Consider the following 24504-nt stretch of genomic DNA (forward strand, 5'->3'; position numbering starts at 1 on the left):
AATGTTTACAAATAGCATAGACAGTGTAAAATCTGTGGCTGGACTAAAATCAGTTTCCTTACTGTCAGCAGAACTCTTCTTATCAGACAGAAGGCTCCTGCTGACAGAATACTGAAGTAATGGCCATCCCAGGGAAGCTGTGGAGCAGACAGGAAGTGTTGGAGAAAAGCAAATCATGCTTACACCCATTAATTCTGGTGCTCGAGGAAGGCTCAAGCTGTTGGCAAATCAAGATATGTTCAACATTTTAACATTTTCCTCTTTATATTTAATTAAAAAAAAATCAGTTAATATGTATTTACTGGCTTCTTAAAGTGTTGTCTATTAGCCTCCCCCCTAAACACTCACACAGGAACAGGAAGTCAGTGTAAATTTGCCACAGAATTAGGTCCTTCACTTCCTGTTCTCACCACACTGAAAAGAGATGACAGTCAGGACATCTGTTTGGGTGTTGAAAGATGCACATGAAGAATTCTACTTTTTTCCTTTTTGGCTATTTTGGTTCTCAAGGAAACTAGAGTTTAATCTCAATCCACTGTCTTTGGGATTTCCAGGCATTCTCAGACTTTTATTAATTCATCTGAGGTGCAGTTTAGTTAGAAGTTCAATGAAATGTGTAAAAGGGCAAATCTGTCTCAGCTGTCTTTAGATGCAGAACCATGAAGCAGCTAACCGTGTTATGACTAATGATCTGATCACAAGAGCTCTGTGCAAACTTTGTTTTTAAAGTGATTAAAATAAAGGTGAAGAACAAAAAAGAAGGACTTTGTGCCAAGCTGAAGCTGAGCACTACACTGAATCTTATTTAAACCCATACAAGGAAGACATCACACCACTGGATTTTCTCTGTACTGGCACCTAGCTGATGGTCCACTTTCTAAATGAACAGCTGAGTCACTGGCTCACAAACAAACATTAAAAAAAACTGTACAAAGACTTACAACAGTGTAAATGGCTGTAAGGAAAGGGAGGGTTTACAAGGCTCAGAAGAATATGTTACATATTATACTGCCAAAGGTGTTGGCGACATAACTAATGACGTCTAAGCCCTGTAGTGCATGTCATTTCTTTTGTAGTTTCAGTTGTCATGTATGATTGCTGCATACATTACATATCGTACAATATTCTAGTCCCTAAAAATTGTTTACCTAGCCTTAGGCAAGTGGAATCAAATATCTCTCAGATCTCTCTTGAGCAGAATGATATTAATAATGACTTCATTTTGTCCAAAGACTATTAGAGAGGACTTATTCTCTAGGATACCTCGCAACCAGATGAGCTAATATCATTATCAGGGTAAGCCAGATTCAGCAAAACGTCTACATCTGTAACTCAAAACCAATGTCACTGTGTTAGACGAGTCATTGTGAGGACGTTGTCCACTCCATTATTTCAATTTTGCTCTCTTAAACTCAATTTTTTAAAAATGTTGTAGTGTAGTAAAAATAAAATATTTATAAAAATATTCTGTACATCATAGACGAACTGAGAGTTACTAGCAAACTACCACCAGGATAATCATTAGTTAACAAGAAGATATGGCCTCAATTTCTTAACATTTTCTTGAATTTTACAGCATTTAAGCTTCAATTAGTCTTTATATTTAACTTACACAACATACCGCAAATGGCTTAGTGGTTAGCACGTTTGCCTCACACCTCCAGGGTTGGGGGTTCGATTCGATCCGCCTTGTGTGTGTAGAGTTTGCATGTTCTCCCCGTGCCTCGGGGGTTTCCTCCGGGTACTCCGGTTTCCTCCCCCGGTCCAAAGACATGCATGGTAGGTTGATTGGCATCTCTGGAAAATTGTCCGTAGTGTGTGAGTGCGTGAGTGAATGAGAGTGTGTGTGTGCCCTGAGATGGGTTGGCACTCCGTCCAGGGTGTATCCTGCCTTGATGCCCAATGACGCCTGAGATAGGCACAGGCTCCCCGTGACCCAAGGTAGTTCGGATAAGCGGTATAAAATGAGTGAGAGAACATACCGCAATTAATTTGACAAGCTTGCTACACAATCTTGGTGGAAAATCTTAACCACAATGAACAATCCATAAGATTTGGTAACATTCACACTTTGTACAGGAGAAAAAAAATCACATTCAGCAATCCGGATAAGGTTTATTTTAGAATTTTATAACTTGAAATGAAATTCCATGGTAGAGTTTGCAAACTGGTTAACATTTCAATTTATTAGCTTATGTTTAAAATTCATACAACCTAAACCAAAACACCATAGCATTGAGTTCACGATCTTATAAGTACCCACTCCAATCAGAGAGGGACAACCAGTTTATTAGTCCTAGACCCTGGAATCCACAGGCATCAATTCAGTCATGGTCAGTGATGTTAAGCTACAGGCCTAGACATTCTAAACAGTAAACCTGTAAGTACATTAGCACGACTTTTAAATTCATTTGAATGGAAAGTCAAATTAAAGAAAGCCAGATGAATTTAGCATCAAATTTATAATTTCCATAGAAAGATAAATCTGACATTAAGGCAAAAAAAAAGTATTCTTAAGTCACAAATCTTGCTTGCTCATCAGCTTTTTATGGGTGAGGTATGTTTTTTTTTTTTAAACGCTTAAGTGGGAGCTACAATCCATCAGTAGCGTCATACATCACACCATGGAGAGGAAAACTCTGACAATAAGAAAGAGGATGCATGACTATTTTAAAAACAATGAAAACTGAAAATTGATTCAGATTGCTGCACTGGCATGACATCCTTCTCATAAGCCTATGGACATTCAGTAAGATGCAGGCAGTGATTTATTAATATCAAATTTTTTTTGTTTACAGGGGTTGCATGGAGTTTTGTTTTTGAGAGTAACATTTGGGATTATTCTGGGAGCAAAAAAAGCTTCTAAAGTTTAAGCCGACTTTAGGCGGTACGCAGTGATGTCCAATGTGAAATTTGATGTTCATGTGTAAAAATGTATGAATACATAGATTTTTAAAAAAATTAAACAATTAATTTGATTTGTTTCCTATACAAATGCTTATCTAAAGCAAAGCAACCTATTCCATGAAGGACAGAATGACCTAAAAAATAAAAATAATAATTAAAAATTAAGTTTTTATTTTTTTTATATAAAAGCTCAATTGATGCTGTTCAGTTTATTGAAAAACTATAGACACACCTAAACCCAATCAAGTATAAAGCCCTAGTTGTCATTTTTCTTCTTTTTCTTGTCCTTTTTGGATTTCTTTTCTTCTATTACTTCTGTCTGTTCTTCCTCGTGTTCTCTCTGCTTCCTCTTCTTTCGCTTTTTACCTACAACCTTGTCGTCTGTGATGTTATCTGCTTTATCGTCTTTGTTAGTTGAGTCTGTGGGTGTACGAGTAGGAATTTCTTTGTTTTTCCTTTTCTTCTTTTTCCCGGTTGAAAGTTCCACTATGTCCCCCAGTGTGTCTTGATTTGCTGCTGGGAGGCAGCACTCCTCCACTGGATCTTCCTCTTTAGCTCGTCGGTCTTTCTTCTTTTTCTTTTTCTTCTTACCGTCCGAGTCAGCCTGCTCTACAACAGTAACCCCTCCTGTCAGTGGGGCTTCCTTGTTTTCTTCCACCTTTCTCCCATCGCTGTGCTGGTCATTCTTTCGATCCTTTTTCTTATTTTTCTTTTTTTTGCTCTCCTCCATGTCGCTGGTGTTGGGAGACTCCTCGGTAGACTGAGATTGTGGGGTGCTGTTGGTTTCAGGAGTGGAAGCAGAGGACCGGTTCTCAGCACGACCTTTCTTTAACTGAGCCATACGCTGTGCAAAGTACTCCTGCATGGTCAGAGCACTGGTCACTGTGTTGACTTCCACCTCGGGGTTTGATGGACCGTCCTTGTCATCGCTGCCCTGCTCTTTCTCCTCCTGAGAATCGGTACCATTGCTCGTCTGTGGAAACAATAAAATAAATCCTCGGGTTAAGCATGATGTTATGGATCTAGGTGTTCTGGATCTGATGAAAAAATTTCTACCACCTTAACAAAAACCACAACCTTTATTTATATGAACACTTTTCATTTTCAGCATAAAGTGCTTTAGATATAAAAATGTTAAATATTTAGTAACATTAATAAATTAACGATAAGAATCACTACATATTATATGTATATTTATACAGATTACAAACCCAAGATCTTTAAATAGAACAAATAAAATAAGCATTTTATTAAATACATATATAGCTGGTGTCCTTGATGGATGAGCTTAAGTGTCAGTAGAGAAGCTCTGCTGTTTTCTCCTGTCTGGACTACACATAAAATGTAAAGAGACAACAACTACAACTGAACTATTAGTGGAGCAAAAGTCTGACAGGCAAACAGAAATAAAGCTGGAGTTTTAGACAAATATGCCCTTAATGACACGTGCAGTAAACATTACCTGTCACACAACACATGGGGTCCTGAATAACTAGAGATGCAGTGTGAGGTAAGACATGACGGTCAACAACAGGATTAACCTGTCTCTCTCTCTCTCTCTCTCTCTCTCTCTCTCTCTCACACACACCCACACACACACCCGCATTACGATCCCAAAAAAACTATTTAAGGGCATTAAAAGTTCATTGACTAGTAGGACTGGTTTTAAATTTTAAACTGATGACACACAAGGCTTAGAAATAAAGATCTGAATAGTTAGTCCATATTAAAACTGAAACCTTAAATTATAGTCAACATAGGGACTGTACAGTGTCTCTGATGAGCATGACTTGCTGAGCTCTATCGCAAATATCTGTCCTTTGGTCCTCCAACAAAACCCACAAAATTTCCGAATACAATAAAATCAGTAAACACAACTGTAAATATTCTATTATATAAATCTATTCAAACTTTAGCTTATTTACTGTGTGTGTGTATGTATACATTTAATATGTGTGTGTGGCAGTAGCAGCTTGGTGCTCCTGGGATTTGAACTCACAACCTTCCAATCAGTAGTTTTATCTATTGAGCTAATATTCTATATTATATAGCGTCTTGCAAATACAGAAATTACTGATGTAGTTAAGTTTAATTAAAGGCACAGGCATCATGTGGTGGGAAATTACTGTACTGCGCTGTAATGCTGATCTAATCTACACTGCTGATCTAATCTAGACTGCTGTTTGTTTTTTCTATCTTTGAAATTTTAACAACCCAAACTTGACCTTTTCTAGAACACAGACTACTGCTCTAGAATAAATATTTTATTATATAACATATCTTAATATAAAATATATCTTATTTGAAAATACAGCAGCAGAACTTTTTTCAAATTATATTAAATATTTATTCCAATATTTTTTTTAAAATAATTTCACAATATAGTTTTTGGTTTCTGAGTATTCGAACATACAATCACAAAAGAAAAAAATTAAGAAAGGTCACATTTTAAGACCTTTAAATAACTTGGGGAAATGCAGCTGTTTGAAATTTGAGCAAATGATGATGATGATGATGATCCTGGGAAAGCAGCTTGATATTGGGTCAGCAGTCAAGTAAAGAAAACACCACGATCCAGCGGTAGTATTAACATGAATCCGTTTTGTGTAGCGCTACAAGCTGCCGAATCACAGCAGGTAGACACAATGACTATGTTGAAAAGACCACAGGAGTGCGCTTCAGATTAAACTGTACCCAGCCAACACTTAGTCACTGCAGCACCACTGGCCCATTCGTCTTCATTTTGCTAATGGGCTGCTCAATGCATAATGATTTGGGGTGAAGAATACCCACTCTGAAGCTTGTGCTAAACAACAGCAGAGCTCTACATTATGTCACAGGCAGCCATGAAAACGGCATTTTTCAAAACTCCCATCAAGGGACCTTTGGGCGGGGGGTTGTTTATGTGCTCCTACTGTAAAGAGAGAAACAAGCGTAACAAATGGAAACACTTTTTCTAGCCTTACAGACTAGCACTACTACAAGAATTGTAGCAGATTAAAGCATGTACACTAATTTCAGTAGACAATAACATATGGCATTCATGTGTGGTATTTATGCTAGCTCAAACTTAGCCTGAACTTATAGCTCAAAAAAAAAAAAAAGGTATAACAGGTAATAGCTATAAATTACGTAATTTAAAATCAGAGAAGAAATTTTAAAAAATGAGACAAAGTGTATAACATCACACCCAAAGACTCTCTCTCTAAAGACTGCTCCATGGAAAGGTATGATATTTGTCCATTGATCTGGTCGACACTGATGACCATTGCACCTGTTTCACTCATCACCCCATGATTTAAGCTCTGCCTCAACAAGGCTTTGAACTGGAAAAATCTAAGGGCTAAGGGCTAAAGCTAAGGGTTTTCCCCAATTCATACATCCTCACATGCTCTTAAGCCAACTTTCTCACTCTCACTAGCATCTCCAGACAGGTCACCTTCAGACCAAATGTAAATATGGTCTACAAATCAAATGTAATATTAAATGAAACAAATCATAGACTCTTGAATCATTTTAGCTGCATCTTTAGATATTCCCTTAAATATTTTAAAGTGGTCCAGTAGGAGAGAAGGTGGAAAAAAATAAAACGACAGCTGTAGATTCATTAAAAAGAAAAGTTCTAAGTTCAGATCTATCTTTTACTCGTGGAAAATCTACAACTCGCAGTTTGTGTAGAAGAGACGTGAACGAGACTGGTGAAGAAGAAGTGATTGGGCTTGGTGAAACGTCTGGGGGCCATTTGAAGAGTTTGAACTGTGAAATTACTCTCAGGAGGAAGAGGAAGGAGGGAGAGAGAGGGAGAAGAAGAGGGATGGACTGAGCAGGGAAATCCTCTTCATCAGTGAGCTGTGTGTGGTTGCACGGTTAAGGCCCGCTTGGGGACCGCCATTAGCCTTATCTCTCTGTAATGTGGTGAGAGAAGTGCTGCTTGTAGCATTCCTTCAGGGACTCATAGACATACACATACTGGGAGCCTGGCGCAAACAACCAAAAGCACAAACACAGACGCATGCAGACATACAGACAGTGTAAGCCCACCTTACATGACTGTGCTTAAGTGTCTAAGAGGTCCCAGCTGACAAAAACAACTACATGGGGACAAAAAAAAAACACCATCTGCTTCTCCTTTTTTAACTCCCTCCACTCCGTCTAGTCCTTCGCACTCCGTTCTGTGCGTTTCTCCTCCCTTTCCCTCTCCTTGACGCTCCTTTTGGCAACAGGGAGGCCCCAGGAACAGGATGTGTTCTCTAGACTGTGTGCAACACTCAGATAAGGCCCCAGCAGCATGAGCCACTAGCTCTTTCCTGCTCACCGCTCCCAAAGCTCAGGCTGCTCTGAGGAGGAGGAGGAGGAGGAGGCAGCGGCAGACCCAAGAGATCTGCAAAGAGGTCTGGGACAAACATGGGGCTGGGAGCTGTTTAAAGGCCTCACAAAATAAATAAAATAAAAAAAAATAAATAAATAAAAAGGAGATGGCACTGATGCCAACATGCAGCAGAAGCGACAAAGCAAAACGCCATGATGTCGTTCTTTTTCACAACACCGTCTAAATTCAGTATTCCAGTTCTCCTAATTTGCTGCTGAAAACGGCAACAAAAATCTCCAACTCCGTGCTATGTCACAGTCTCCCTAATTTATAAACGAGAAGCAATATCCCCCCGCTGAATAAAGACTATGCTAGTTTAGCATTGCGAATGCTGTGTCAGCAACCAGAACTTTGAGTGTCCAGGGACTAAAGACTGCATATGGTGGCGAACTACTGCAAAGATATAGTGCTATATTTAAGAAAGGGGATATCGCCATGTCGAGAGAGGTCTTTGTATTTTAAATAAAGCTGTGAGCATGTTACAAGTTATGTTACAAGTTGTTTCTTTAAAAGACCTTTAAAAAATAAAAGGATATACACTCTATAAGAGCAGAGAATATCATCATTTAAGTTAAGCATTATTTGTATTAAGTTAAGCATTAAAGGCCACAATAATTGATAAGATGGCATTTTGAAAGGACCATTGTGTTTGGCCAAATTCCTGAGGGACGTGTACTGTTGTTCTTCACTCAGATCAGATACTTATAGCAAACCCTAAAAATGGACACACTGTGAATGTCACCGTTTGTACAGGTTCTATTGCCCTGATCCGTTCTGCTTACTCAATCGGGGCTATATTATGGGGGAAAAAATAAGTAAGTGTTTATGTCCTCAGAGATTTGCACTATGTGTATGCCAAATAAACCTAAAACTGGCCCATTATGGGCACAAGCCGATAGATACTATCAGGGCAATATTGGGAAGAAAGCTGATTGTGTGAGCATGCTCTCATTGTCCTGCCAGTATTATAAATTTGGTGGTGGTCTGGGTGTATGGATCGGCCCCAGATTACCCAGACTACCCTCCCTGATGAGGAGAGAGGCGCTGGCGCGCCATCCTTCATACCACTCATGTGGGTGGACAGCAAAACAGGTGGCGCCCACGCAACACAGAGCTTCATCCGGCTTAATTGGGACCTTAACACCTCATATTACAAGATACTAAATGACCCTGAAATTATCATTTGGAACTCACCAACTGACTCCTTCATCTGACTCCTGCATTTCTCCAACAGCATCCGATTGATGTTCATAGACTCTACGTATTTGATATGGAAAACGTCTTTAAAAATCACTCGCTTTCCGAATCATGTAAATGAATGAAAGATTCAAATGAAACGATTAAATATGCTCAAACAAGCTCACTGGGGTGCCGTCAAAGAATTGTGAGGATAACGAATGCAAAGCAATTTCAGTTTACATTAAGCGACACGCTGTCAGTGGATCGAGATTCCCAAAGAAAGGTTCAGCTGCAGCTTTGTCACAAAAAACTATTAAATTAAAACAATTAAAAGACAGTGAGCTAAAAATATGTAGGGCCTAATTAAAATCAATAGTCTGAACTATTTAGCACACAATTAAACCAAAGAGGTTCAAATAATAAAGTATTAAAAAGGGAGCGAGACAAAACAAAAGAGCTTAAAGCGAAAGCTGCGTCTCCTGAGGCCTGCATTAACTTCCCACCAGAAACAAATGACCACAACACTCTGCATAGGGCATCATCACTAAATTCTGCTTGCTTTACATTGTAAAGTGCTTGCCTTTCCATGCCCCCCAAGGAGCTGGTGTGTCAGCCCCAAGATGGAGGAGGCGCTGTTTTACTCTCCACGCTGCCGTGATTTATTCGATTAAAAAAGGGCAGTGATTAAACATGAGCCAGGGCCTCCGGAACAGCAGCAGCTAGGAGGAGTGGCAGGCAGTTAGCTTCCTCTGCTGTGCTGTAATCACCCTGCCAGGGCAGTCCTGCCCAGGCATGCAGCTACCGCACCACACGGCTATTCCTGTTACCGCGCGCTGCCTTTTGTTTCCCTCCACAGCAGCACTAATCTGTACGTGTCAACAGATTGGCACAGCCAGACAGCCACGGAGTGAGGCATCAGGGAAGGGTGTGTGTGGAGGGGTGGGGGGTTTCAGGGGCATGGACTGAAAGGAAGGGGAGGACAGGGTAGTTGTCAGTTTGGCTTGTTTCTCTATTATTCTATGGTGGCAGAAACAGAGCCCTGCCAACAGCCACGAGGGAGGCCACACTTTTGTTTAAGGCAATTAGATGTTATCTGATATGAATTAACGCTCCCTGACTTCAAACAAAACACAGGGTTTGTGGTTAAGCGGTCAGACAGCAAGAACTAAACGTGCCGACTCACACGGTTGTGTAAGTTTTAAATATTGTGCAAGATTACAGTGTAAGATTTCATCTAGAACACTGAATTCCTGCCAAATATAACTTTAAAATTAGCCAAACAAGAAAGCTTTAGGTTGAAAAGGAAGCAACCACAAAATGTTCAGTCTTCATACTGTTCAGTGATTATGACCAAGTGCGCAATAAATTACTACCAAGGAAACAAATCTCTTGAACAAACAGATGACGTATCGTCTCTTAACTCCTAACAAATTTGTACTAGCCCATGAACACTGAATGTGGTGTGAAGGACTAAGGGGGCAGGGAGAATATATATTTGGTGTAAAATTTAATATGTCTATGATATATGTACCTTTTTTTTTTTTAAGATTTATGGCTGGACCAAAACAAAAAACCACAACATAAAAAATATTTTAGTTTTAACAACAACATCACTTTGCTCCTTGAACTAAAGACATGATACCACATGACCTCACACACTCCTGAAGGTGAGGTGGGACTACAGAAGTATAAGAGAATAAAAAACATTATGGAACATAAAGCTGGAATATAAAAAAATAAATAAAAATTAAGATAATATTCTCAAAGTTTAGATTCCTGTAAAGCGGCTTTGTGACATTTGTGTAGTGCTTTCAACTATGGACATTAATACTGAACTGAATTGACACCGAGCGCCTTTATTGATTTTTCAGAAAAGAAACTTTCCAACCATGACTTAACCAGCTGTTAATATTTTTGCTTTCTTTTCACAGCAAGGGACACATTGTCCTCTGATAGTACCCTAATGTGACTAAATTCTGGTCCTAAATAGCTGATTGTAGTATAAATGTCCACTGGGAGAAGATCCCTAGCACGGTGTGCCAATCTAATAAGCAGAATATTCCTTAGATGTTTGGACCAAAAAAAAAATCATAAGTGAGAATTATGATTTTTCTTTTTTTTTTTTTTAATGGCCAAAATAATGCCATTTCCAAAATAAAGATAAATAAAAAATAAGGCAACTCTAGTAAATGTTCTACACATTAAGCACTGATGATGGGATGACCGCTGCTCTAAAATTTCGCCTCGTCAGTAAACATTCGGTGGGCATCCCTGTGGCGTCCGATGATGCAGCTACTCCTCGTGGCTTTGCCACATCTGCCAAGCGGCCATGCTGATGTGACCGCCGCCTCATTTGGGGATGCAGCTGCGTCATGGGAATGGATTGGAGTGAGTTGTTGGGCGATTCTTCAAGAGGACGGGCGTGGGTGGACCATGAGGGGATACAGGTGCCACCCGCTGGGCCCGCTGCTTTGTGTCAGCATTGCCGTGGGAGTGAGAGAGGTCGCCAAGGGTTACCGCAATACCCTGGACACAAGCTGAATGGAGATATCGAAGTGCCTTAAAGAAAACTAAAGGGAAGCTAGAACCAAATAAATATGTCCTAGTTTTAAATAAAGCACATCATGCTGTATTTGTGGAACTGTTTTTTTTTTTTTTTTCTTTTTTCAAACAATGGTTGAAAGTATATCAGGAGTATAAAAACGAAATAAAAAATGTGTGTAAATGAATCCGCATCATCTCACCTAGTGTTAATATCCCACATTATAACAGGAGGGGAACAGAAAAAAAAACCTAACATGGTTTAAGCATGAAAACACATCAGCGTTTAAATGGATGACAGCAACAGGTGGCTAAACACGCAATATAAAATAAACTAAGACTTCAATAGGCTAAATAAATGTTATTGTATAAAGTATGTTATTAAGTAAATTCAAACATGGTCTAACTATTGTGGATTTCATAGGAAAGCTGTTCAGAAAGTTTTTATATTTATATTTAAATGCACACTTAAATTTTCAACCAGTTAACTTGAAGAAAAAAAATTAACATTCACATTAAGTTATAAAGCCAAAATTTATATACACAGAGTGACAAAAATTCCACAAACAGATGAAATTGCAGGGAAAAAACCTGAACCCAAAAGTGTAGGCCTCTGTGATCCAGCTTTGACGCACGCAGCAGTGGTAAAAAATGACTAAGTTTGGTTGATGTATGAAGCAGGCGGGAGTCCATTTATCAGCAGGCCCTCAGCGGTCGCCCGCTAGGGTCCCTCAAGTCACAGGCCGCAACGCTCTCCTTTTGACTGATTAATTAGCCAATCACGGGACATTTTTCACCAGCGGCAGTAGGGTTTTATTTCAGCTAATGCTGGGGCTTGGCTAACCGCACCACGTTCAAGCAAACTCGGCTCTTTCTTTCAGGCCTGCTGGAGTGGAGGGGGTGTGAAAGGGCTGCGGGAGATAAATCAAACCCACTCCAACATCCCTACACCCCATGCTGCAGCCTAACTAAACCCCCCAAGGGAGAGAGAGAGAGAGAGAGAGAGAGAGAAAGAAAATCAAATAAAAGAAAAAAAAAAAAAAAAACATGGTTAAAAAGATATAATGATTGAGAGATGGCTACTACTGCTCCCTGCTCATTCCCACACCTTTATCTGGAAATGCATTTTTATTCCCACAAACAATCTTTTTTTTTTTTTTTTTTTTGCTTCAGATATAACACAGTGTTTTTCCTGAGATGAGCAGAGACCCCTAGTGTGAAATGTTCAAATCCCTGTGTTGAGTCTGTGCAATAAGCATTCACACCAAAAATCATCATCAAAACCCCTAGAGTACGGCTGGTCCATGGTGACCACGCGCTTTCCGTTAACATGCAAAGAAAATGTAAAAGCTGTGACTTTCTCACATTGACAATCACATGGTTATCCAATTTATTTGGAATTTTACTGATATTCCTGTAAATCTGCTTTGCGACAATGTCCATTGTTAAAAGCGCTACACAAATAAAATTACACTTGGATGGATCCAAACTCCATGCGCGGCCTCATGAATGGATTTACTCAAAATATCACTTGGAAAAAGATGCATTACCTGGGTGAATAAAGTGTGAGAAGTAACCTCCAGATTAATTAAGTTTGATGTCAATTTTAAGTTAAAGTCATAGCTGTGTTGTCTTCTACTTTTAAATGACATATTAGTTTTATTTACAAGATGATTATGAAGATGAATGACTATTGTACTGGCTAATAAATCTTATTATTTTATCTATAAGCCAAGTGCAATATTAGTAATAAAAAAATTATCCCAACAGTGGCAGGCTGGTGGACGTGGAATTCGAACTCACAACCTTCCGATCAGTTGTCCAACACCTTAACAACTAAGCTATCAGGTATCTGCTTACAGCAGAAACTCACATCAGGGTTCACTCCTAACAGCCAAAAACAGGATTCTGATGCATTATGCTGCTGCCACATGATTGGTAGAAATGCATTTAAGCATCACAGAAGTGACATCGGAGTAAAGTACAGGATCCTTGAGGTACACGCTGCTCCTTTTCCCACTGCTTCGGGTAAGTGCAGTAACGGGGCATCCGGTGAGCAGGGGTGTGCTGGGGCAGTCTTTTGTGCGCGTGTACGTGTGCATGCACGTGTGTGTGTTTGTCAGAGAGCATTGTGAAGTGAGATAAGGACCTGGCAGGAAGCAGAATGAAGAAGGAAAACCCCTGGTGCAAGAGGTGGGACAGATCGCTGCCAAGACCTGAAGCAAGAGATCCCACAGTCCCAGAAACTTCACCAAAAATGAAAACAAGTCCTCGTTACTCGCACTGCTTTGACACTGTAGGTGCGGCATAACTCACAAACATAATGGGATTCATTATATTCATTAGCCACATGATATCAGAGAAGAGAAATGGACCAAAAACGTGACTCACAGCCTCAAGAAGCTTTTCCCACTCGACGTTCCGTAACTGCAAGCTGTGACGTTAGTCATAAAATGATACACAGTTCCTGTGAACTGCAGGCACTGTATAAAAAACATCCTCATGTGCCCTGAATGCATCCAACGCTTTGTGCGTTTACAAGGCGCACACATGCACTCATGAATGCGTACACACACACACACACACACTACTTCCTCCACAGGCCTAACTGGTCGCAAAGCCTCATGGGATGCCATTGTGCCCATGTTCAGATTGGTTTTCGATCTGGTCAATGAAGTCCCTCCTGACCAGCACAATAGCAAACCAGAACAAAACGATTGCTGGGGAAAAAAAATAACACACTGCCAACATTTCCAATTTTGGGCAAAGCAGGAACAGTGGCCATTGTGTGTCACCTGCAGGGTGAGGAGAAGGAATTATTCATGCTTAAAGGACCATCAGATGCGCTTCAGCTTCACTGAATTATCCACAACCTTCTTTCTTATGATAAAGTAGGATTGAGTATGACTTTTTTTTTAATCTTCAGAAGTATAAAATTTTCAAATCTTTAAAAGTCTTTCAAATTCTTAACTTTGTGTGTGCTTGCATATATACACAGTGTGTGTGTGTGTGTGTGTGTGTGTGTGTGTGTGTGTGTGTGTGTGTATATATATATATATATATATATATATATATATATATATATATATATATATATATATATATATATATATATATACATACATACATACATACATATATATATATATATATATATATATATATATATATATATATATATATATATATATATATATATATATATATATATATATATATATATATATGAATGAGAGAGCGAGAGAGAGAGAGAGAAAGAAAGACAGAAAGAAAGAAAGACAGAAAGAAAGCGAGATAGAGAGAAAAGAAAGCGAGATAGAGAGAGAGAGAAAGAAAGAGAGAGACAGAAAGAAAGAAAGAAAGAAAGAAAGAGAGAGAGGGTGAGAGAGAGAGAGAGAGAGAAAGAAAGAGAGAGAAAGAAAGAAAGAAAGAAAGAGAGAGAGAGAAAGAAAGAGAGAGAAAGAAAGAAAGAAAGAGAGAGAGAGAGAGAGAGAGAGAGAGAAAGAAAGAGAGAGGCAGAAAGAAAGAAAGAGAGAGAGAGAGAGAGAGAGAGAGAGAGAGAGAGAGAGAGAGAGAGAGATAGATTACTGCACACTTTATATTTAATAGAAATGCCTTGGAGTATCATGATATTTGACATATTACGCTCCCGTTTGACAAAAGCTTAGAACAAACCATATGCATACACAAGGAATGTACAGCAGAGCATTCTCATTTGTTTAGACACTGAATTATATTTTCTTCATTAAACACCAGCCCAAAAACACCCGAGGTCAAAGGGCAACCTGAGAAATCAGCAGTGACTGAGTGAACTGCCTACTGAAAGAACTCAAAATAAATGATTCGCAAAGTCATCATTACAAATTCTTGCTAAAACTAAAGAATAAACAAGCTAATGTTCTAATCCATGATCAGTTCCCACATCAGCCTCTACAGAAGGACCTCTACTGGTTACATGCCACATCAGCAACCTCGCACCAAGTTAACTCGAAAAGTCTTTGTAAGCCCCGAACACCTTAATCCTCCCAACTTCAAACTAACTTCGCAGGGATTTGAAGGAGAAAGGATTTTTGTTCGTTCCATCACTTCCTGTGCCCTGTAGGACAGTCATTAACAGGTTCCTGGTGATGTTGCTTGCTCACATGCTGACTGCTGTGGTGTACATGATGTGACCGGGGTGGAACAGAGAGGGGGGGTGTTAATCCGTTAATGGGATTTCAGCACTTTCCCCTGTACTGTACAACATGACATAGCTAATAATCAGCTCACGGCCTGCCTCGAGCGACTCGCGTCACCTGGAGCGGGTCAGCGGTGCTTACAGGGAGACTAAAGTTGAGTGAACGTGTATCAGGAATATTGTACAACAATCATTCATGCTTTAGGCTATGGTCAAAAGTGACTTTTGACTTTTTTGTGACTTTTTTTTTCCCTCTTAATCACTGCTTCCACAGTGGAATCATTCAGAGCTCCTCTGCTAGCTAGACGGAGCAGAAAATAAAGCTGATTTGACGGTAAATTAATAGATGAGACACGATTATCTTACCTCATCCTGATTTCTCATCCGTTTGGCTCTTTTACCGAAAATGCAAGCGAGGTCTGTTTCGCTGCGACTGGACAGATCCTTTCCTATGAGAAAAGATTAAAACAAAAAGGATAAAATTATTTACAATAGTTCCATTTGTCACTGTGCTTTTGTGTATCTGTGTATGTGTGTATGTATTTTTTATTCAGTGCTAATATTGGACACAGGGGGCGAAAGCTTTGCTTTCTCTGTGCTTTGATAAAACCCGACTCATTAGCTTTCATGAGAAAGCATCCTGAGTTGGGCATGAAAACACTGGTGGCAGTTGTTACAAAACAAAAAAAACCTCTTCTACTTAAAAGTCTATTGTTTATCAGAGACATCATGAGCTTTCTGTAACATGAAAAGAAAACGTCTCTGTCTGGAAACTGTTGACAAATGAGTATTTTTTTAAAAGGAGGCTCGGCTGCGTAAATTATTGATTTAAATGGATAAGGGTCGCGGGACAGTTTTGAACTCCTGCCGAGAGGAAAGGTTTTAAAGGCAAGAGAGGGCGCGCTACGTGGTCACAGAGGATGGAGCGGACGAAGAAAAACAAACGGTGCAAGGGCGGCCCCCGTCTCACGCCTCCCGCTATCCAGCAGCTCAAAGGCTCCAGGAGAGTGCAGGCGCCCGTCTCAGCCTGCAAGCCTGTTCGTCCAGCTGCATCCTTTTCCTTCAAGCAGCTCCGGATAAGACTCCGTTATTTATTGCTCTAAGCGCTTTTGCTCTCTGCCTTTCAAAGGCAAGACCTTGCCTCCCTGTAACCAAGTTATCCTGTAAGCAAGTTAAACAGTCAAAGCTCACACAAGCTGTCTCCTAATCTAAAGGTAAATCAAATAAAGCCCCAAAAATGAACTCTTAACATTCCCCTATGACATCCATAAACACGCTTAAGCTCATGTTGGTGCTTGTGTGTTGACACACGTCTCACACGTGCTGTGATGCAATGATGTGTGGTTCTCAAGGACACCGTTGTGTTGGTGATGAGCGGCACCAGATTACGCACGAGGATGGGCTCGCTAATCTGACACCCAACAAACTAACTGCCTCAAAAAAGACACTGAGATACTATCAGGGCTTTAAACTCGCATTTCAAAGACTTTCTGAAACACAAATCTTTCTTTTACACGAGTGGTACATACTAGAAGTGACAGAAAACGATCGTTGTTAAACAAGAAGGCGTGTTTTTAACTGAAAGAGCAGTCAACATAAATAATATTTGCCACATATGATGAAGACTTACTAAGCCTTTTGAGAGAAGGGAGGAAGAAAAAAAAAGAAAAAAAAAAAAATCAGGCCAATTATTTGGCTAACAGTCCAAAAACTGGTTTATGCATCTACTCTGTAATAGATTGGCCTACTCAGTCACATGGATGATAAAGTGCTGGAGTTCAGCGTGCATCAAGAACTCCCAGATCTCTTGATAAATGGACGGCCAATTAAATCTGGGTTACTGGTTTACGCTGCTAGTGCCTTTGGTGAGCAGTGGAGATGCCAGTGCCTTTCCCCAGAGCTGAAATACATAAATACATCACCTGCAAGAGATCCAGGTGGAGAAGGACATGACGTACATGATGAAGGTGGCAGGTTGTTCGCAATAATCACCTGCTTCTTATTCCTTAAGCAATTACATCTCTTTTTTTTAACTTATACTGACACCGATTCATCCCTGACTGCCAGTCTGTGCACTGCTCTGTCTTTTTCAAGAATACGGTGGGCAAGAAATTCCTGTTCAACCATGTTCCAATTTCTGCCAAAGCAAAAAAGTGAATTCTGCCGGCCTGCATACGTAACAGCCGGGTTTCTGCAGGTATCAAATCCAATTGATGCTTTTTAATGCCATTTTAAAAAGTGTTAATGCCACACACACACACACACACACACAGACAGAAAGAGCTGTGCAAGATATACAAGTAGGTGTAAACAAATGTTAAGTGAGAAAAATTAAGTACAAAAATACATTATTCTCATTTAATCCATTCCCCCCCTCCCCCCTTGGAGAACTAAGCACAGATCATCTGTGGATGTAGGCTGCCGCAGACCCTTCTGTCTCTTCATGTAATCCCAGACAGACTTGTTCTTCTCTACACTGAAGATAGTTCTTAGTGACATTAGCTGTATGTTTGGGGTCATTGACCTACTGCAGAATAAATGTGGGGCACATCAGGACACCATTAATCCTGAATTTTCAGAAATTCAGCCCCAAACTTGCAAGGAACCTCCACCATGCTACACTGTTGCCTGCTACAGCCTAATATTTAAAAATCGGACTCATCGGTCCAGAGAACCTGCTACATATGAAGTTGATGTTCATTAGCCCCTGATTGGTATAATTGCTTAATTTACATTTACGGCATTTAGCAGACACCCTTATCCAGAGTGACTTACAACTGAGCAACTGAGGGTTAAGGGCCTTGCTCAGGGGCCCAGCAGTGGCAGCTTGGTGGACCTGGTGTTTGAACCCATGACCTTCCGGTCAGTAGCCCAACACCTTAACCACTGAGCTACCACATCCCCCTTAATCATATACCTGATTCTGATCCTACAATATTTCTGAATTTGTGTGAAAGTATAAGCAACAGTTGTGGTGTTTGTGGCGGTAGTATTAGTTCCTGAGGTTTAATTTTGTCAGTCACACAAGTAGTTAGACGTATTTAATTCTGTGACTGGCTTTCATATCGGACCATATCATATCGGATTGCATACGAGATTTAACGGTGCTGACAACCATCATGCATAGCTTAGATATTTATTTATTTATTTTTACAAACACTGCAAATCAAAATTCTAACATCCAAAAATCCGGCTTTAGCGAAATTGTGCACCGACCGGAGGCAATAAACAAACCAGTTCCACGGGTTTATCACACCAACGTACGTATTTTACTACACAGCTCTACTCTGTCATTAAATCAGTTTTTACTTCATATTTTAAATCATATTTAAATCTGTTGTTAATCCTAAAGACCATATTTAACATATTACTAATATTGTTTTTTTCTAAAAAAAAAAACAAAACTAACTAATAATTTGAATGCTGGGAGGAATATAATTTAATGCTATTTAATCCATTTTATGACCTTCAATGCTTTTCACTGCCCCACAGAAACCCTGAACAGGTTTATCTCTGCTTAATCCTTCACCTGACAGGACACAACACACTGCAACCCAAACTGTCAACCAAAGCCAGGAGTCTTGGACATGATCCTGGACAAATCCGATCTATCAAACCGAGTAATGTAGCTCAAGGATATGGCAACTGCTCAAAAACTCAATATAAATAAATAAATAAATACCACCACCAAAGCTATTAGTCGGTAATTTAAGTTTAATGTTAGAAATCGATTGCTAGGGAACTGTGTTGGCGTTTGACGGTATCTAGGACACAAAAAGCCGAAGTACTGGTTCTGCTGTCATTTTAATCCCAACAGCATGAAGAGGTGTGACGACATGTCAGGAGAGACAGGGGCAACGAAGTCAACAGAAATACGATCGCGCCCAAATCCTATAACAAGGAAGAGAACTGAAACCTGAGCATTAGCTCATTCAGGGGGGGGTAAAACCTTCAACGTGTATCCGTTATAATTACCTACTTCGTTTCTTAAATTCAGCCGTGCACTTTAGCCTTCAGAACACACTGAACATGACAAAAGTTTCCACTCTGTGACAACTAAAAGTTCAAATGCACACAGGTCAGAAGTTATCCCTAGCATAAGGCTCAGGAATAAACTTTGTCTAAGGACGTGCACTCTTCTAAGCGATATAACCTTTGGGAAAACCCACTCTTATCCTGTCTGTACGAACGACAAACGTCCGTCTCGAGGCTAAATAAAGTGCCTGAAATCACAAACACGACAACAGCGGCCTGCTCCAAGTCTCGCCGTTATCTGTGACGCTCATTAGGCGCTGATTGAGGCCATTTTCAGCCGCAAAATGAATCAGCCAGGGCTCTTCACAGGAAACAGGAAGTTGTGCTTTTAAGCTGTGTGCTACGGTGACTTGTGGGTGATAAAAGATGAGACCTTTCATCCACATTCCTGGCATTTTTCAAAAACATCCAGCCAGGAGGGAAATTTTGGTTTTGTAGTTTTAAAAAAAAAAAAAAAAAAAGGTCAGAAACATGAACGCTCTTATCCGTTGAATGCACCGATTTAAAGTCAGATTCATGCAGTGAATAAGGGGACAAAAAAGATTTAGCGCTTTTTTCGAGTGAAGCTGGTGAGGTTGGGAAAGTCCTGGCATGATCCAAAGCTAAAAGCGCAGGTGGGTTGAAGCCCATCCCGCCCTGGTTAAGTTGACCTCACAGTTCTGGCAGGCTGCTGCTACTCCTGCCAACAGCAGCAAGAGATTAAAGAGGTTAACATCTGAGGAACATGTTAATAAATACATGGCCATTTATTTCCCAGACTAGTCAAGGATACAAATTAGTCTCGTCGAGCATTTTTTAAATCCTGGGAACAGTCAAGTTTGGACATTTTTGATTATATTCACTGAACGCAAACTTGTTTTTGTATCAACCAGAAATCACAATTCTGCGGAAAAATCCTCCTGCATCGACATGTAACATAATCCACTAACAAAAAAAAAAAAGTTTGAAATAATCACAGTTTCTCAAAGAGGAAATGAGAAATTCTACCTCATCCACATCCGCATCTGTCTCAGTGCCTGAGGTAAAAGCAACATGAGCCTCATCATTTCTTCTCTCTCAGTCAGTGCTCATTAACATCAGCGGTTAAATAATCACTGATTTGTTCAGGCAGTTCTGTTGCCTGCGTTTCTCGTTATTCTGCATTTAAAAAATTTTAAACTTTGTCCACGTTCATTTGTATACAGTGTAAAAGCTCGCCTCTGTTTTGATGATGATGCAACTGTGCAGGAGCATCGGATACTTTGTTCATGTTTATGTACAAGAAAGTTTATTAACAGACAATTAAATTAAATTTATAGCTTTATTATAAACATCTATTTTGAACTTTATATTCAACTAAGCCCTTTCCCATGATCACAGGGTGCAAAATAACGATTTATGAAAATGTCAATGCAACTAAAATTGTTTATCTTCCTATTAATTCACAGTAATATTCAGCAAATACTTTACCTCTGTTAATCTCAGCTAAAAAAAAAAAAAAATCATCTGTGTATTGTAAGCAAACCTCCGAAAATGTCTTCATATTCATTCATCACAAATCATTTGATTCATTTCAAGATTTGTTTGATTCACATAATGATTCATTTGACTCAAGCTTAATTGTTCAGTCCCTTTCAGACCAAGATCACCACAAACCCTCTTCGACTCACTTTTGTCAGTACAGCTATCATAAAATGTTATTACATGCAGTGTCTTTACTGGTAGGAGTAAGGAGAGAAGTCTAAAATTCATATATTTCTGTGGACAAAAAAAAAAAAAAGAGGACAAAAACCTCTGCTAATTGAGTCAGATTAAAAAAATGTTTAAAAAAAGCTTCAGAAAATTCTAGCCTTTGGCCACAACAATCACAAAAAATACTCAACACAATTAAACGTGCTGTAATTTCAGTCAGGTCATATTGTGCCAGACAGACTGTGAGAGTTTGCTGTTACAACACTGACTCTGTGACAGTCTCACCTTTAGTGAACTTCATATAATGGACCCTTTTTTTAGATGTCTTCGATTTCTCTTCCAAACTGAAACCTTGTGCCTGTTCTGGAGATGGCTCTGTACACACACACACACACACACACACACACACACACACACACACACACACACACACACACAGAGTTCCAGAGTAAATTGCAAGCAATACCAAATTTTGGTCACAATAAATAAATGCATTAATGACCACGGTGACAGTCCTTAAAAGGGACCCAATGGTTCATTTCACTGTTCAGGTCTTAACCTCAGTCAGAAACTGCATGGTGTAAAGAGACTTATTACAGAATTCTAGATTTATTTATTAAAAGTTTATTAGCACAGATACTGACAACTTCATTCCGCAAGTTCTAAGAGCATTAGCAGCAAACTACATAATGTAATTTCTGAGCTTGTCCACTGTGTCCTGTCATACAACAGCACCACCAAGTGGCATTTAAAAAAAGAAAAAAGAAAACCTCTGTGGTAAAAGTTAATCCTTGTTAATCATAAAACATTAATTATTCATTTATTTTGATTGACATTCACCCCCAGAAGCAAACTAAAAGTCCATTACAGCAGATTATTAGCAAGCACGTATGTACCTTCAGTGTTGCTCGGTCCATGGCAGTTATTCAGTTCAGCAAGAAGTTGATTAAAATCATCCTGATGAGCAATCCAGTTATCCTGGAAAATAATAATCGCACCAATCATCATGATTCAGTATCTCAAACAGTTAAAGCAAATGTAATAAAAGTGAAGGTACAGGAAATCAGTGCAGGCTCTCACCTCGTGGTTAATTGCTGTGCCTAAACCCAAGCTGTTGTTCTTCACTTTAACCTTGATGTGCTCTGTAGCGCCCTGTTCACTTTTACCAAGACCCTAAGAGTAAGTAGTTGCATGTTTTATTTAGAACATATTTTGGATTTTGCAAAAATCAAAATTAAAATCAATTTTTTAAAAATTACCAGAGATTTAGGCCAATAAGCATCGTGTGAAATCACAACACACGTTCAACCAATGCCCTTTGGTTATAGCCATCATAGTAAGTTATATCATGTGTGTCTTAACTGGTAGTAGTTTAAAAGAAGAATCATGTGCTTGCAATTTCACAAGTCACACATGCCCACAAGTTTTTGCACACATGCAAAAAAGTACAAATCAAGCAGATCAACAATCAGAAAAAAAAAAATCCTGAAAAGACTGAATAAAGACTAACGGTAAGAGATAAGTAGTAATAGTAAGAACAATAACAACAAAATAAATAAATAAATAAATAAATAAAAAGTAATGCAAGTTAATTTGAAAACAGTAACAGATCTAGAAGAACAATAAAAAAAATATATAAAAGTGATCAGTCGAATTTCAGAAAAACAAAATTATAGTTTACATAAAAATATTAGGTTTCCCATAAAAATGTAATTTTTATTTTTTATCCTGAACTTAACTTACACAAATTTCTAATTGCTAGATTTTATTACATAGTGTGAGGGTGATGAATTCTCATAGTATTCATGTAAACCAATTACGTTCTGAAATCAGGTTTGATTCCCAGGCAGTGAACCATCCAGTCAGTAAGGACTCTTTCATTAAAGCTGAGATATACATTACAGCTGAAGCAGGTAATTAATTACCTTTCCTTTTGACCACCCCATTCGCTCCAGCATCTTTTGGCCAAACTTGGATTCATCATTGCTCCATGCGCTGTTCCTCGGGTCCACAGACCACTTCTGCTTTCGACGAGCTAAACGAATCAGCACAGGACAAGAAACCAGCTATCTGTCAGTTAATCACTATACAGTCTGACAGTATGTGACAGTGATACTAATAAAGAGGAGACTGATTTTTCTATAAAACCAGTTTCCATTGACTATCAGCATTCCTCTATTTGACTTGTTTGTTTATCAGTAGTATGAAAGTAAAGCAAAACCTGAGAGCGAATAAGCAAAAAATAGCAAATGTTAGCACCATCAGCATACATGCCAGCACCATCAGCGTGCATGCAACACACAGTTAAAACAGCAGAAAAAATAATTGACACCCCCCTGCCCACTCTTCAGGACTTGTACGACACAAGAACCAGAAACCGGGCAGGAAAAATCACTACTGACCCTTCACACCCTGGACACAATATAATTATGGTGAGTTGTTGATCAGGGTGATTGCCTGGCAGTTTTAGTAAGCTACAGAACATTGCTTACTAAAACTGCCAGGCAATCACCCTGATCAACAACTCACCATAATTATATTCACTGCTTCTTATCATAAGTACTATAAGTATTATCAGAACTGTCAGTCATCACATCATACGTATATGTATCATCCATAATATTGCACAATATTGTTATTTGAACTTCCCACACTTTATGTACATAACTGATCAGTCATATATTCTGTATTCATATTTAATACTCATAATATCTATTGTATCACATCTGTATTTTCTTGTATAGTCTGTATTATCTTGTATAGTATAGTGTTATGTATGTACTTTTGAGAGTCACAAACTGCTGGAACCAAATTCCTTGTGTTAACAAACACACTTGGCCAATAAACCTGATACTGATTCTGATCAGCATACATACTAGCACTATTAGCACACATGCTAGCACTATTAGCACACATACTAGCACTATTAGCACACATGCTAGCACTATTAGCACACATGCTAGCACTATTAGCACACATGCTAGCACTATTAGCACACATGCTAGCACTATTAGCACACATGCTAGCACTATTAGCACACATGCTAGCACTATTAGCACACATGCTAACACAAGAGCAGAAAGTTAGATAAAAAGAAAATCCGATGATTGCAAATAAGGCCACAAATGCCGCTGTTCATCGCACACCTATTCCCTACAAAAGTAATTTCAAAAACACAATAATATCAACAATATATGTACAATAATCTATAAACTTACGCTCAGCAAGCATGGACATATCGGGGTCCTGGAACACATGGGCCGAAACCACGAGGCTGTCCTTCTTGTGCATGATTGGAAGAAACACGATTTTGCTGGGGGGTTTTCTGTATTACATTTCTGCAATGAAAATAAAAAAATTTTGGTTATAGATATTACTAAATTAATTATCATTTAGACAGGCTTATTAGATGTGTTAGACATATTAGACGTTTTAATGTATTGCCAGTTTTTCAACACTAGATGGGGCTATTTTATCTGCACAATTTAGGGTAGCAATTTTCAAACATGTTGTATCAAAGACTATCTTTGGACACTGCAGTTCTTGGCTAAAGCACTATTAAAAAATGCAGGTTATATTTGGTCTATTTACTGGAGCTATATATCTTTTATTCCATTGACAGATG

General features: G+C 39.1%; 1 protein-coding gene across 1 annotated transcript; it reads right to left on the bottom strand.

Moving 5' to 3' along the window:
- Positions 1–2154: 2154 nt before the first annotated feature.
- On the bottom strand, positions 2155–24242 carry pinx1 (PIN2 (TERF1) interacting telomerase inhibitor 1). Its single transcript, XM_060866590.1, has 7 exons — positions 24098–24242; positions 22805–22914; positions 21960–22052; positions 21776–21857; positions 21165–21254; positions 15540–15622; positions 2155–3880 (listed from the first exon to the last, which is right to left on the bottom strand). Exons 1-7 carry the CDS (start codon positions 24168–24170, stop codon positions 3164–3166), a joined length of 1248 nt encoding a protein of 415 aa, XP_060722573.1. The 5' UTR covers positions 24171–24242; the 3' UTR covers positions 2155–3163.
- Between the last annotated feature and the right edge of the window lie 262 nt (positions 24243–24504).

The sequence above is a fragment of the Tachysurus vachellii genome, chromosome 3 (assembly GCF_030014155.1).
Source record: "Tachysurus vachellii isolate PV-2020 chromosome 3, HZAU_Pvac_v1, whole genome shotgun sequence".
In the NCBI taxonomy this organism is placed as follows: Eukaryota; Metazoa; Chordata; class Actinopteri; order Siluriformes; family Bagridae; genus Tachysurus; species Tachysurus vachellii.

Bases quoted from the DNA above. Each gene is read 5' to 3' on its own strand.
- pinx1 (XM_060866590.1), bottom strand. From the start codon at position 24,170: ATGCACAAGAAGGACAGCCTCGTGGTTTCGGCCCATGTGTTCCAGGAC. The intron at 22,053-22,804 runs GTAATTAATTAC...ACTTACTCTTAG, and splicing joins TGGGGTGGTCAAAAGGAAAG to GGTCTTGGTAAAAGTGAACA. The intron at 15,623-21,164 runs GTGAGACTGTCA...CTTTTCTCATAG, and splicing joins TTATATGAAGTTCACTAAAG to GAAAGGATCTGTCCAGTCGC.